Source organism: Larimichthys crocea, chromosome II (genome assembly GCF_000972845.2).
Source record: "Larimichthys crocea isolate SSNF chromosome II, L_crocea_2.0, whole genome shotgun sequence".
NCBI classification, from domain to species: domain Eukaryota; kingdom Metazoa; phylum Chordata; class Actinopteri; family Sciaenidae; genus Larimichthys; species Larimichthys crocea.
In genome coordinates, this window is record NC_040012.1 from 5,440,035 (window position 1) to 5,455,477 (window position 15,443).

Consider the following 15,443-nt stretch of genomic DNA (forward strand, 5'->3'; position numbering starts at 1 on the left):
CTTCCTAGGGATTTCATCGATTGTGCTTGAAACTTGGCATGTGTGTTCTCAAGGCCGAACAATGGAAGTTTCAAAATAAACAACTTTTTATCAGAGGGCGTGGCGTGCGGTGCGCAAAATGGACGTGCCAATTTTTCACAAAAAAAACAAGACTCACATTGACTTTTGGGCGTTCGTTCAAATGCGACCCCTGGAAATGAGGCAAAAAGACGAAAAGTCCAAATTTGGAAAAAATTGGACGCCGTACGGTTCACTGTAGGCCGGTGCACCAAGAGACTTTTTTGTGCGTCTGGGCATGTTACATACTCCCACCAAGTTTCGTACACGTGGGCGAAACCGTGGCGAGGGGCACCTCCAAAAACGCACACCTAGGTGGCGCTGTGGAGGCATATGCGTACGTCTATGTGTGAGACCCCCAAAATACGTAATTTTACGCCTGACATTGGGGGGGTAGGCAAATTTTCGTGAGTTTTCGGGGGGATATGGGCTGTGGAAAATGCGATTTACTCTTAAACGTCGTTCAGCGTTCGAAATACAATAGGGCCTCGCTGTGCTCGGGCCCTAATAAAATAAAAAAAGAAGAAGAAGCGCAGAAGATTTCACATTTTAATGATTCTATTTTACAGACAAGCTTTTCATAAAAACAAAACCACCGGGCTCGCAGGGCATGCATGAAGATATGTACATGTATGTTTAACAGCAGCTTTTTTTTAAGTTTTTTTTTGTTTTCAGTTCATACAGTGCGGCCCGACCTTCATGTTCAATGCAGACTTATGGCTCATTTATGTCTTTAAAGTAAAATAATACTTCCAGGAGCAGACGCTACTCTTCAAATCTTCATCTGTGCAAGAAGTCTGGCTGCTTTTTAAGACCGAGGCGTAGTCAGTACTACTCACATGGTCCGTAAGCTCAATACTGGCCAAATAAATCCTTCATTTCCTTTACAGTGACCGAGCAGGAGGAAGTGATCGACTGATTAAAAGTAAACAAATCTCAGACATTCATACCAAAGACATGAAATTAACTGTTTGTCTTGTGATCTGATTCTGCAGTAGATTTAGAAGTTTAGTCTCGGGACACAAAGTGCAATTTTGTGTATAAACATCTGTTAATATGAGTTAATTCTCCTCCCTTAAATGTGCAGAAAAAAAAAAAGTTGTGATCCTGACGTCGCTTTTCAAGCAGCTGGACTTATTTCCCCGTCCCAGTGTACATGCAGAAGACCGATATCAGAAAACTGAGGTGTGCATTCATGGGTTTAAATGTACAAAGACTTAAAAAAACTAAAATGGCAGAATGTGTAAGGCAGAATTTATTTTTTCCCCCTCAGTAGCACGACAGGAGCAGGAGAAACACTTCTCCACCTCCAGAGATCCTGAAGAGAACAGACAAGAGCGGTCACGATCTGGGTCAGAGTGGAGCTGCATGATGAATATACGAGATATTAAAGACACATGTTACCTGTTAGGTCACCTGCTGGATGAGCCCTTTCTCTGGATCATGTTTATCATCCAGTTCTTCATCAGAGTCTGAACATGAGAGAGACAAACAGAAAAACGTTTATTCACTTCTTTAAAAAGAAGCAGTGTGTGGGATTTAGCGACATCTAGTGGTGGAATGCAACTGCTTCTCCTTTCCTAACCACTTTTCCTTGACCTCGATGGAAAACGCCACGAGGTCATAAGGAAACATGTGAAGGACAGGTGATAAGGAGTTAGGAGCAGACGACTGCGAATGTTACTGACGTGATCTGTGGTAAAACTACAAAGTCCAGAAGATGGACTACAAAACGCTCATCTGAGATCCTTCCTAGATCCTCCCCGTGCTCTGACCGTGTTGTTTCATGCAGGAAATATAAAAAAATAAAGAATGCTCCGGTGTATCCTCTGCTAAAGGAGATAATAAAGGAAGCACTGAAGCTCCTTTCCTTAACAGTTAGAGGATTCGAACAGGTCTTATTGTGGCGGACACGTCAACACTTCAGACTATTTGACTGCAGCCCCAGTGTTTAGTTTGTCCATTCTGGGTTACTGTAGAAACACGGCGAAGATTTAGAGTGTTTTCCAAATTATTCCATCAGTGTTGAAAAATCGAACTAAACAGACAAACACCAATCGTACATGGACACTGTAAGTTTGAGTGCGGAGCAGAATTCTCAAAGGTGGATGCACCGATTTGTCCATGCATCATCCATCACCTCATAATCTACTTTGCATTGGCTGAGTTGAGTTTTAGTCTCATCTTTGTCACGATAAATCAGCTGGAGCAGCTTTGCGAAAACCTTCAGACCACGAGAGGCAAATGTAAAAGTCCGAGTTAGAGAAACAACCCGATCTGAACTCGTCATCAGCACGAGATGTTTCAGATGTCAGTACGAGTCGACTGACCTGCCACAGACTCCGGCGGAGAGTAGAACTGTCCGTCAGATAAAGGACCTGGACCCATGAGAGGAGCTCGCTCTGAGGCGCCCACGATGGACAGATATCCTGAAACACAAAGGAGGAGGATTCATCAGCTGGAAGAGCAGCAGAACGACGAGTATCAACGAAGGTACGAGTAATAAATCAGGCAACAGCAGACTGTGACCATTTCAACCAAGTCCAACTCGAGACCTTTATTTCATCATATCCTGTCACCTTTTTGGACTGTCAAAATAAAAGCGAAAAATGCCTCAAAACATCTCGACTCACTGTTTTCGTCTTCGTTCTCCTGAGGCAGAACCTTGAAGTCGAGCAGCCACGTTTCTATCCAGGCCAACACGAAGGAGATGATGGGCAGCAGGTACCCGAAGGCCCCTTGAGAGAGCAGCTACACACACACACACACACACACACACACACACACACACACACAACACACACACACACACACACACACACACACACCCACACACACACCACACACACACACACACACACACCACACACACACTAAAGAGTGAGTGTAGTTCTGATGATGAACAGCAGGTGGAGTCTGACCTCCTCCTGACCTCACATCATATCGATCACATGACTTCTTACCTTTGATAAAATGACTTTAACGATCAAGAACGCACAGCTGACGGCGGTGGTGATCTGTGCAAACAGAGGAGACAGATTAGAAACTCAGACAGTGAAGCTCAGACTCCACCATGCAGAGAGAGAGAGACTTCTCTGGACCAGAACATCCGAGACGGACCGACGGGAAGAAGACTGACGAGTCCACGTTTCCAGAAATCATTGGTGTCCTCTGGGATAAATTCATGTTTAAATTGTCAGACCTTCTCATAAAGCTGACGCATGCTGGAGGATTTTAAACTGAATTATTGAATAAATGTAGATGCTGTGGCCTTCACAGTCACCAGATCTCAACCCAGATGAACAAATGTGTAGATTTGGAAACATCTGGCTGGCTCGTGGTTAGTCTGTGTTTGTTTGCCGCTTGCCTGTTTGTACATCTGCTCAAATGAAATTCATGACGACATTTGAACAAACAGAAAAACTGAGCATGAGCAAAGAGGAACAAACAAAACCTCAAAAAAAAAACATGACAGGATGTTTGATACCAACACCTCCAGCCACAGAAGAACGTTGAGTTAAATCGACACGTCTGTCTCGACAGAGAGGAAGAGGAAGTGGACAGAATGTGCTTCACCCGCTTTAGATTTACTGTTTCTGTTATTTTGTCCACACCCTCGATGAGCATTGTAAACCTCTTTGTCACCCCATCGTAAATTAGCCTGTGAATGATTAAAAACACACATGCACTTTGCAGAAATCACCTCTTCAAACCACAGCAGTTAAACGTCGTAAAGGTGAAACTTTGAAATGAATAATTTACTGTTGAACATGGAATATTCTGGTGCGATGTGAGTGATTTTATATTGTTGTTTCGGTTTACATCGTTTAAATGCCACGTCTCTTCCTGACGAGTGGCAGATCTACATGATCGCTCATTTACATGCAGGTAAACAACAAACAGAGTCAGCTGTTTGTGTAATTATTTTCACTACATATATAAAAGTTAGAATAAGTTTCTCAGCTTATACAAATAAAGAAATGAAGGAACAGAAGGAAACTTACCGCGATGGCCCACCAGTGTCGGAGCTTACAGACGGCATACGCCAGGATGAGCGTGGCGAACCTGAAAACAGCCAGGAGCTGACGGAGGAGAGACGGAGGACGAGGTGAGCAACGACAGGAAGATGATCAAATATCATAAATGTGTCCTTTAAGCTAAAAACTTACAAAGATGTCGAAGAAGGAGTCGCGGTAGTTGTAGTGCAGGACTTCGATGTCCAGCTGCTTCTCGATGCCACCTTTCAACTGCCCAACACAAACAAACAGCTGAATCACTCGAGGCTCACGCTCGTCATCGCTCGTACTTTAAAAGTAACCGAGGATGTCACTGTGTCGTTAAAGACGGCTTTGTTTGAGCAGGTCCACCCATGATCCACGTCTCTGCAGATTTTTAAGCCGAGAGGCGGCAAAGGCAGAGGACCGAAGCTCGGAAACCCATGAGGGGACGTCACGGATACGGCGTCCATCCTTTATACTGTCAGTGCCGCTTTCAAAGGCTGATGCTGATCAGTACAGAGTAACACGTCACAGTCAGAGAGGACGCCGGGGAAATCTTTGAGTTCCTGTCTGACAGGTTTACAGTCTCAGAGAGAATCAAACGGGTCAGTGACGTGAATGAGTCCGAGCAGAGTCAGTGAAACACTTCTATACAAATGTGTGTGTGCGTACACATAATGTGTTGAAACAGTTGGGTTTGTTTTGTGGGGATGTGTGCTGCAGTAAAATCACTTCCTCATTCAGGGTTTTATAGCGTCTGACCTCGATTCACTTCTCCAGCAGCACCTGACTGCTCGCCGCTCGGCCTTGACACAATTCAAGAGCATAAAGTCGTTTTACAGCTGCAGGTATTCGAGTCATATCCGAGCAGCAGCAGTGTTAACTCAGGATGAATGAGGTCAGCTGACACAGTGTTCGTTAATGTTTGATTAATGTCGGACAGGACTGTGTCACCTCTGTTAGACGAGTCAGATAAATCTCATGAAGAGTCACTGCGGCTGAATCAGAAACAAACTTCTGCACTTCTCTATATCTATTTTTACAGACTGTGCAAACTCATTCAGTGAATAAAAATATATTTTTCAAACTTCTCTTCTGGGCTTAAATGACTTGACTCTTTTGTTTTTAGCCGTGCCGACACGGCTGCTAAAGAGAGGACAATGTCAGTCTGGCTCCAGAAGTGAGTCAGTCTCCATAAGTCCCCATGTCCAAATGTCCAACTTCACAGCAGAAATAAACATGTTTACAGCCTGGTACAAAAAACAGTTTTGGTCTCTGTAGCTAATTTGCACAAACATGTCTTACATTGAGCTCTATGATCCAGAGCAAGGTGATGAACAAGAGGTCAAAGGTGACGAAGAGGCAGAAGGTCCTCCTCACGTCAGAGATGCACTTCTTCTCCCCGGCTTCGTACGACTCCACCCTGGCGCAGATGGGCGTGGCGTTGACGGACACCAACCCCCTGGCGGTCAGCCGTGAATCGGCGCTGCTGCTGCATCGGCTCTCCATCCCGTCCTCTGAGCAGGGCCAGCCCCGCCCACCGGTCAACAGAAGGTGGACTCAGGTGGAGTCAGTGGAGGCGGGTCATCGGAGCGGGAAGCAGACTCAGTCTGTGGAGCTGAACGTCATCACTGCATCTGCACAGAAAAAAAGATTTGATTCCAAATCTATCAATCTTCTTTTTTATTATTACCGATTAATTAAATAAAAGTAGTTCCCGGTCTGCAGAGAAATGTGTCGAGGCTATAACGAGGTTAAAGATCTGAACTGAGCCATCAGAGAACAGACAGACGGGAAGACAACAGGAAACACAAACCAGTCTTCACCCAGCGGTCACCTGAGAGAGGGAGCACAGGTCTGACTGGTTTGAGCGACGTCAGAGGACGATAACCTGAAACCTCTGCAACGTTTAGTTTCACTTTGATCGTAAAACCTGATTTAGATTTGGCTGAAATTAGTGTGTAAACATTTCAAACTCCAGCTGCATCCAGCTTCTCATTCTCCACCTCCACCAGGTAAAATGCTAAACCCCGCTTTGAATCTTTGAACCAGGACCTCCATTACTTCGATCAAGTAGCTAAGATAAATATATTTTATATTAAAAAGGTCAGATCCCCAATTTTTGTCAACGATCCATTTAAAGTTTGTTATTAAAGAATGACGACACGCACCAGGCTACTGATCTGTGCATGCTTCATTTATAACGACACATTTTACCGGCTCCTCTGATTCACACGATGCACTTCCATAATATTTTGATTTATTTGTGCTTTCACCACAAACTTAGTTGTCTGCTGCTCACAGATTCTCGATTTCACTGAAACATTTATGTAACGGTGCAGAAGAATCTGAGACCAAAGCGTATTAGTGGATATCAAAGATTTGTCGACATTAAAATAACCTCCAGCTCATTGGACCACGTCAGAGGAACATAACCATTCATCTCCGGTGATGTTTGTGTCCACATGATGAACTCATGGTGAACTCAAATAAAAAACAAAATAACCTGAGTGATCCATGAACTGTTAAAGAGGACACACACACACACACCTGTTAGTTTGCCTTCTTCCAGGTATGAACACAACAACAACACACCTGAAAATATTATTAGATTTCATGTTTACGGAAGAAGCTCAAGCTCGTCTTCTGGGGAACAAACCCACGCTTTTAAGAGTAGACTTAAGACTTTCCTTTTTGATAGAGCTGAGAGTTAGTGCTGGCTCAGGGCATCCTTTAGTTATGCTGCTAGAGGACTACACTCCCCATGATGCACTGGGCTCTTCTCTTCACATGTCTCATTAATGCATGTTACTAACTAAACGTCTTCCCTGGAGTTTCTGTCTCTGTCGTCCAGCAGGTTCTCGTGGATCGTGGCTGCTGCTGTGATCCTGCATGACGTCCACTACACATATTACTACTGTCATTATTGCTGCATATCTCCATCACAGTTTATAGTTAGTTTATGATCTGCTGCCGCTGAGCATCTGTGTCTCTCAATCTGCAACTTCCACCGTGTGCTTGCTCATGGTGGAACCGATGGTCTCTGTAAATAATAATAATTATACAGAGTCTCGGCCTAGACCTGCTGTGCATGGAAAGAGTCGTGAGATATCTGAAGTTATGACCACCTCAGGATCTGCCCCTGCCTATCTCAGCGTCTTACTAAAGGCTCACGTCCCGACCAGGGCGCTCCGCTCATACAAACCGTCTAGTTGTACCCTCGCCTCTCGCAAAGCGAGGTCACTCTAAACTCTTCTCTGTGGTCGTCCCCAAACGGTGGAATGACCTACCAACGGCTGCTAGAACAGCAACATCCCTTTCTACCTTTAAAAAACTTGTAAAAACCTTTCTGTTTCCAGAATGCTTCCCTGCCTAACAAAACTAACAAAACTAACAACTTACTCTGTGTCCTTTACACCTCTCTCTGCTTATGTCCTCCTCTGTAAGTCGCTTTGGATAAAAGCATCTGCTAAATGCAATGTAATGTAATGTAATGCAATGTAATGTAATGTAATGTAATGTAATGATATAGATGATAGATGATGACTGTTATTGTAAAAGGGAGCTGAGCTCCTCTGCAGCTCTGGAGTCACATCAGTCCATCAAGTGTGGATGATGATGAGCTTTCTCTCTGCAAACAAACACACACACACACACACACACACACACACACACACACGACAACAAAATCAAACTGGGCCCCTCTGCTCAGCTGTTGTCCCCACATCTCTAGGACCTAACTATCCCATCAGAAGCTTCACAGAACTCTAATCAAAGGCCTGCAACTAATTCAATACTAATACTAGCACAATATTCACTGCTGGTGGTTTGTGCATGCATACAGTCTGCATACAGCCTGCATACAGTCTGCATACAGTCTGCATACAGCCTGCATACAGTGTGCATACAGTGTGCATACAGCCTGCATACAGCCTGCATACAGTGTGCATACAGTCTGCATACAGTGTGCATACAGCCTGCATACAGTCTGCATACAGTCTGCATACAGTCTGCATACAGTCTGCATACAGTTCACTGTTTGATGCAAGATTCAAAGCCACCATAAAAATGTGCTAAAGTTCATTTTTATTTAACTTTTACTGCCCAAAACACGTAAAAACAAAGAGATGAATCATTTAATTATTATATCTGAAATATATAAACTGATAATGATTTAATCTTTAATTATTATATCTGAAATATATAAACTGATAATGATTTAATCATTTTATATCGGTGTTTACCTATTTGTAATTGTCCTAACTTTTCCCCCCTGCACACACACACACACACAGGGAGGGGGAGCTGATCAGGTGATCGCAGGTTCGATCCCCGGCTCCTCCAGTCCGCATGTCGAGGTGTCCTTGGGGAAAGATACTGAACCCCACATGGAGAAAAGCGTCAGCTACATGACTACATGAAAAATATAGAGGAGGACAACAGCACTGTAGCTTTGTAGCTTTGTAGCTTTGTAGCTTTGTCGCATGTATCAGCTGCTGCCCAATCAAACACACACACACTCAGCTGCTGCTTTAATTAAACAGGTGTTGTGTTGTTTACCTGCGGCGCTCAGCTCGTCTGAAGCTAAATGAATTCACGCCGGCTCCGGGACGTCCCTCACCGCGCACACTGGCTCCTGCAGCCGGGTTAATGTTCGGGCTCGGGCCTCGGCTCGGTTCACCTGTCGTCGGTTTGTTTTCAGCCTCACAGCAGCACAGTCATCTGTTTCCTCTGTGTGCTCGACAGGAAACTGAGAAGACGGAAGGCAAGGGATTCTGGGATATGAAGTCTGTGGCTGCATGCCTGGACTCACAGCTGCTCAAAGGGGGCCGCCTAGAGGCCAGAGCTTTAACTGCATGCAACATATATTATCAAACATTATAAAACACAATATAATAATAATGGCATTAAATAATTTTATGTTCATATGGAACCAGCCTGTGTTTGTGTCTTAAAAAAAAGTTCATTCATTTCAATAATTCAGCTCAAAAATTGAAACTCATCTATTATATAAATCTATTGCACACTATTACCAATATTTCAAGTGTTGCATTCTGTGAATATAGTGTGTGTTGTGGAGAAATCGCTGAAGTTAAAGGTCAGTGGTGAGGTCAGGAAGGTGTCTGATGCTGTATTATTTATTGACGCTTGGCCAAGGAGAATTAGAGACACTCTCAAAGTTCATCAGAAGTGCCTGAGTCGGTCTCACATTCTGCCCAACTCATCCTGGTGGATCGACTTTAAACCCCAAGATAACACCACAAATACTACACGCCCAGAATGAGTCACCGGAGCTGTCTTCCCATGAGGTGTTATTGTCAGCATGTTCTAGTCTGGAGACACAGATGTTGTTTACCAGTTGGACCGTCAACAACAAGCTATCTATTATGTCTCTGAAGGCAGCAAACAGGTCTCTGTGACCCTGGACCCACAGTGTTAGATAGACTGGCACCTACTGTTCCCACCAAAGCCAAACAACTAATATGCTGCTGACGGGACCTCAAGGCCCACACGGGACCTGCCCCACGGACCTCGTGTAACCTCAGGAGAGAAAACTCCAGAACATGTGCGGTCCGACCTGTTACAATGTCATATACTGCCCTACAGCGTTTTTTTGTTTTTAGAATATATTATAGTAGTTATATTGTTTATATTTTAATACTTTTTAAATATTTTTTAATTCATGTTATGCTGCGCCAACCACACCAAGTCAAATTCCTTCTAAGTGCGAACCTACTTGTCAATAAAATTCTGATTCTGATTTAATAAAAATGTGTTTACATTTTGATCGCTACTTCTTTACTACATCTGGATTATTGAAATTTTTTATTTATTTATTTTTGCTTACTAAAGATGTTAACTTATTTTTATTAATATATTTATTTTATTTCATGCTACTTTTTTAATTTGTTTAATAAAGTTGAAACATCCCACTGAGGCTGCTGGATAAGTTGTTATTGGATGTTGTTTGTTTTGTAATGATTCATCCACTCAGTTATGATCAGCGTTATGACGTTAGGTACTGATTGTTTTTTCTTTAACATTTAATACAGTGGTTACAGTTTATGTTCACATTTCCTTGTTACATCGGAGGATTACAGTGTGACAGAATAAATGTGTCCATGATGAAGTGAAAAGCCTGGTGTATTTGTCCTCTAAATGAATAACTAAAAACCTTTTCACAACCATCCTCAAATTTGTTTAGCTCTCATAATTAAAAAAAAAATACAAATACAGTAATACAGATTCAATAAGGAGCTCCACCTAAAGAAACTCAAATATTTACACACAACCAATAAGAAGTATATGTTATTGAATATTTAATATCATTATGGTATTGTTTATCCTAATGTTTGATTGACAGGTGAAGAATGTCACAACATCAAATGACAGAATTTACCCCTTAAATGACTTCTGTCTATTTCAGTTTACACAACTCTGCCGTGTCTCCAAAAGACAGTAAAACCGAAGTCCAGCATAGAGAGCTGAGTGAACGTGGTCTGGACTCTGTGGAGGAGAGTCATGGTTGAGACGCTGTAGAAGGACAGAATACCTGCCTGTGATCCAGGTACACTCCAACTCTGGAGGACAGGACCTGAGACAGGAGTTTGGACATAGTTGTGCCAAAATGTGTAACTGTTTTTTTCACATCTAACTCCCAGATTTGTCATTGAGTCCAAATACACATTCTTTTAGCTCCCTGCTCTGCTGATATTCTTGTATTGACTGCGACATAACTCCTCCTCTCTCCACCCACCTCCCAATAACAACGTCCAGTCAGACTCTCTGTGCTCAGGACCTGCCAACATGAATGAATCTGTCTGGATGACTAGAATAAGACTGTTTGTCTTGTTAATGTTGCTTTTCTGTTCTCCTCCGATATAACAGCTTGTGTTGCTGTGTTTGGATCCAGTGTAGTTCACGTGAATATTTTAAGAATCCAGCTCTGGTCTTTGGGCTCTGGTTGTGAATTGACAGTAAAACATGACTTCAGTCACTGTCAGTGAGATGTTTGTCAGTTCCTCTCTCAGAACTCCTGTAGTTTATCTCTGAGTCTGACACAGCAGCTGTCACATCCTCAAAGTACCTCAGAGGACGATAGTGATGCTGGATGAGTGCTGTAGATTGGCTGAGTCGTGCAGTGAGGGTAGTTGGTAGAAACCGGTTGTGGTCCTCTGTGTGTGAGGCTTCTCCAGTCAGCGTCTTTCTTCTTCAGCTCAGTGATCTCCTGCTCCAGCTTCTCCTGAAGATCTTTGACTCGACTCACTTCAGTTTCCTGCTGGGATCTGACCTGCTGCTTCACATCAGACCTTCTTTTCTCCATGAGACGGATCAGCTCAGTGAAGATCTTCTCACTGTCCTCCACTGCTTTATCAGCAGAGCCCATTGATAGCCTCCACCTCCTGTTGGAGCTCCTTCACATCTTTCTCTCTGTCCTGGATTCTCTTGTGGATTTGTCGCTCACCTCGAGCTCTCTCTGCCTCTCAGTCCTTTCTGCTGCAGCTGAGACTGTGTCGTGGCCTTTTGTTCATCACAAGAGCAGAGATAACAGATACACTGCTGATCAGTACGGCGAACATCTTCATCACCTCATCATGACGAGAGCAGCGATGTTCTCCTGGAGCTTCTTGGAGGGCTCCACCAGCTTGTGTTTCTTTAATGGAGCTACATCATGATGGGCTGGAGGTGTTTCTCACCAGTAAGGACCAGACAGACCAGACGGACTTCAGCGCTTTTCAGTTTTCTCCCAGTGCAGACATCACAGGCCACATCTTCAGGTCCAGCATAGCAGTGATCATCAGGAGCAGCTTGGAGTCCAGTCTTCTTCAGTTCCTCCACTAAATCTGCTAACATGGTGTTTTTCTTCAGGACAGGCCTCGGTGTGAAGGTCTGCCTACACTGAGGGCAGCTGTGGATTCTCTTCTCATCCTCTCCATCCCAGAAGTTTTGAATACAGTTCATGCAGTAGCTGTGTCCACAGGGAATAGTCACCGGATCCTTCAGTAGATCCAGACAGATCGAACAGCAGAATTTAGGTTGGTCTAGTCGATTCATTTGCTCGGTTATAGTGACTCTGTCTTCTTAAGGGAAACCAAATCACTTCTCTTCTGCTCTTGTTCACCTCCTGCATTCAGTGTTTGTTTCATCTTTATACCTATTCATCTGTAGAGAGGAGGGAACAAATACATATCTTGATAGGGTGGAGTTTACTGTAATCGAGAACAAGAGAAAGAAGGTTTTCAGGCTTTACTGCATTCCAAACAGTCGCCTCTTTGTGAGTCACAGGGTGTGTTACCTGTAACTAATACATGCAGTAAGAACAGCTGGACTGTAACTGTAAACTGTTTCCAGTAAAGTTATTGTAACATTACTCCGAAAGGAAACACGTGATGCTTCCTCCACCCCATGTGCATCGTGCACTTTGTCCAGCCTCCAGCTCTGGATGTTTCTGCAGGTTCTCTTCCTAAGATGACAACACTGAGTGTCAGTCCAGTGAGGCCGGAAACTCTACATTAAATATATATGACTTCATTAATATGAAAAAGGGAATGGCCCTCCTTTAGATCGACCCCTAAAACCCAGAGTCTCATTTCTCACTTGGATTGTGTTGATTCAGTTTGCTTCACTGTGGCATGTTGTGTGTTTCTTACACTCTGACTATGATCTACATCATATCTTTCTCAAGTTAATTTGTTGACCAAAACAACCATAAAATATCTGACATGATCAGCTGTCATCGTATCTGTCATCATAGACGGTTCAACCTGGTAAATACTGAAGTTATACACTGACTGGTGCTCGTTCATTTTCCGACAGATATCAACATTTACCACAACAGAAGCAAGTTTCAGACTTGATTATGTTATCTCTGAAATGTGTACCTATAATGATAAACAAACCATCCAAACCATGTTCAGTTCGAACAAGATTCAGGGGTTTGTTAACATTAAACCCAGCACAGAATCAGCACCAAGCAGTAAATCATGTTTAACCTTAACAAGAACTGTTTCTCTGGGCACAGAATCCTGAGTGATGTTGCTCAAGATTATTATTGTTATTCATTTGTTGGATTAATTAAGAGGCAGCAGATGTTTCTAGTTTGAATTGTGTTTTTAAAAAAAATGTTTTCACGTGTGAGAGGTCAAACTATTTATTTTTTAATGATAATGCATCAGTTACAGGATTCAAATTTCTAATCATCTTTAAAATCCTGGTCTAAGACATGCAGACAACCTGAGCTGAGGAGCTTTAACCTCCACTACATCCCTGGTTATCAGGATGAAGGCGCCCTCTTGTGTCGTTCATCAGTTTTCACATTTCACTCGTTCACCTGCTGTGATGTTCACTGCAGGAAACAACAAACAACATCAGTAAAGACAGATTTGAATCTATGTAATATCACACTATGTCAGTCTGTTCAACAGGAGTTACAGTACATACAGTAAATACAGTTTTGTTATGTGTCATTGTAACGTTAAATACAACATTTGGTCCACCTAAAGAAACTCAAACATTTATAGAGCAACCAATGAGAAGAGGGCAAAGTACCACCCATAACGTTTGACTGACAGGTGAAGAAATGTCACAACAATTTAAACACAGCATTTAACCCTTAAATTACTTCTGTTTAATTGAGTCTACACAACTCTGCAGTGTCTCCAAAAGACCAGGATAACCGAAGTCCAGCATAGAGAGGCTGAGTGAACTTGGTCTGGACTCTGTGGAGGAGAGTCAGGGTTTTAGAGACGCTGTAGAAGGACAGGATACCTGCACTGTGATCCAGGTACACTCCAACTCTGGAGGACCGAGGACCTGAGACAGGAGTTTGGACATTGTTGTGCCAAAATGAGTAACTGACTTTGTTACAGTCTAACATCCAAGATTTGTCATTGTATCCAAATTTACATTCCTCTGAGCTCTCTGCTCTGCTGATATTCTTGTATGCAACTGCTACAATAACTCCTCCACCTCTCCACTCCACCTCCCAGTAACAACGTCCAGTCAGACTCTCTGTGCTCAGGACCTGAAGCCATCCAGTGAATCTGTCTGGGTGACTAGAATAAGACTGTTGTTCGTTCATGAATGTTGTTTTTCTGTTCTCCTCAGATAATAACAGCAATGAATTTGTTGTGTTTGGATCCAGTGTGATTTCACGTGAATATCTTAATAATCCAGATCTGGTCTTTGGTTCTAGTTGAGAATTTGACAGTAAGACATCGACCTTAGTCACTGTCAGTGAGATGTTTTTCCATTTCTCTCTCAGAACGTCCTGTAGTTTATCTCTGAGCTCTGACACAGCAGCTGTCACATCCTCAAAGTACCTCAGAGGACGGATATTGATGATAGATAAGTCTGTAGATTGGCTGAGTTGTGACAGTGAGTGGTACTTTTCCAGAAACTGGTTGTGGTCCTCGGTGTTTGAGAGTTGTGTCAGCTGAGTGTCTCTCTTCTTCAGCTCAGTGATCTCCTGCTCCAGCTTCTCCTGAAGATCTTTGACTCGACTCACTTCAGTTTCCTGCTGGGATCTGACCTGCTGCTTCACATCAGACCTTCTTTTCTCCATGAGACGGATCAGCTCAGTGAAGATCATCTCACTGTCCTCCACTACTTCATCAGCAGAGCGATTGATAGCTTCCACCTCCTTTTGAAGCTCATACACATCTTTCTCTCTGTCCTGGATTCTCTGCTGGATGTTTTGTTGACGCACCTGAACTTCTCTCTGCAGCCTCTGGGGCCTTTCTGCTGCAGCTGAGACTGTGTCGTGGCCTTTATGTTCATCCACAGGGCAGAGATAACACATGCACTGCTGATGAGTATGGCAGAACATCTTCATCACCTCATCATGACGAGAGCAGATGTTCTCCTGGAGCTTCTTGGAGGGCTCCACCAGCTTGTGTTTCTCAAAGGCAGAGGATTCAAAGTGAGGCTGGAGGTGTTTCTCACAGTAGGATTTCAGACAGGCCAGACAGGACTTCAGAGCTTTCAGTTTTCTCCCAGTGCAGACATCACAGGCCACATCTTCAGGTCCAGCATAGCAGTGATCATCAGGAGCAGCTTGGAGTCCAGTCTTCGTCAATTCCTCCACTAAAGCTGCTAACATGGTGTTTTTCACCAGGACAGGCCTCGGTGTGAAGGTCTGCCTACACTGAGGGCAGCTGTAGATTTTCCTGTTATCCATTAGATCCCAGTGGGTTTTAATACACTTCATGCAGTAGCTGTGTCCACAGGGAATAGTCACCGGATCCTTCAGTAGATCCAGACAGATCGAACAAGAAACACTGTCCTCAGCCAGCTGAGCTCCTTTCTGCGCCATTTCAGCTCTCTGTGACAACGACTGTCTGAGTTTGACCTCCTCGGGAATGAAACAGTCAGTCAGCCTGAGCTCGG

The 15,443-nt window shown here is 43.5% G+C and overlaps 2 protein-coding genes across 2 annotated transcripts; both read right to left on the reverse strand.

The window, feature by feature from the left end:
- Positions 1-592: 592 nt before the first annotated feature.
- stard3nl (STARD3 N-terminal like) lies at positions 593-8,807 on the reverse strand. Its single transcript, XM_027288769.1, has 9 exons — positions 8,616-8,807; positions 5,361-5,692; positions 4,227-4,304; positions 4,062-4,139; positions 3,021-3,074; positions 2,691-2,808; positions 2,388-2,486; positions 1,462-1,529; positions 593-1,375 (listed from the first exon to the last, which is right to left on the reverse strand). The coding sequence occupies exons 2-8, from the start codon at positions 5,562-5,564 to the stop codon at positions 1,465-1,467; spliced, it is 696 nt and encodes a 231-aa protein (XP_027144570.1). The 5' UTR covers positions 5,565-5,692; positions 8,616-8,807; the 3' UTR covers positions 593-1,375; positions 1,462-1,464.
- A 4,383-nt stretch (positions 8,808-13,190) lies between these two features.
- On the reverse strand, positions 13,191-15,437 carry LOC113747914 (tripartite motif-containing protein 16-like). The gene has a single exon (XM_027289803.1). The coding sequence runs from the start codon at positions 15,367-15,369 to the stop codon at positions 13,684-13,686; it is 1,686 nt and encodes a 561-aa protein (XP_027145604.1). The 5' UTR covers positions 15,370-15,437; the 3' UTR covers positions 13,191-13,683.
- Positions 15,438-15,443: the final 6 nt, after the last annotated feature.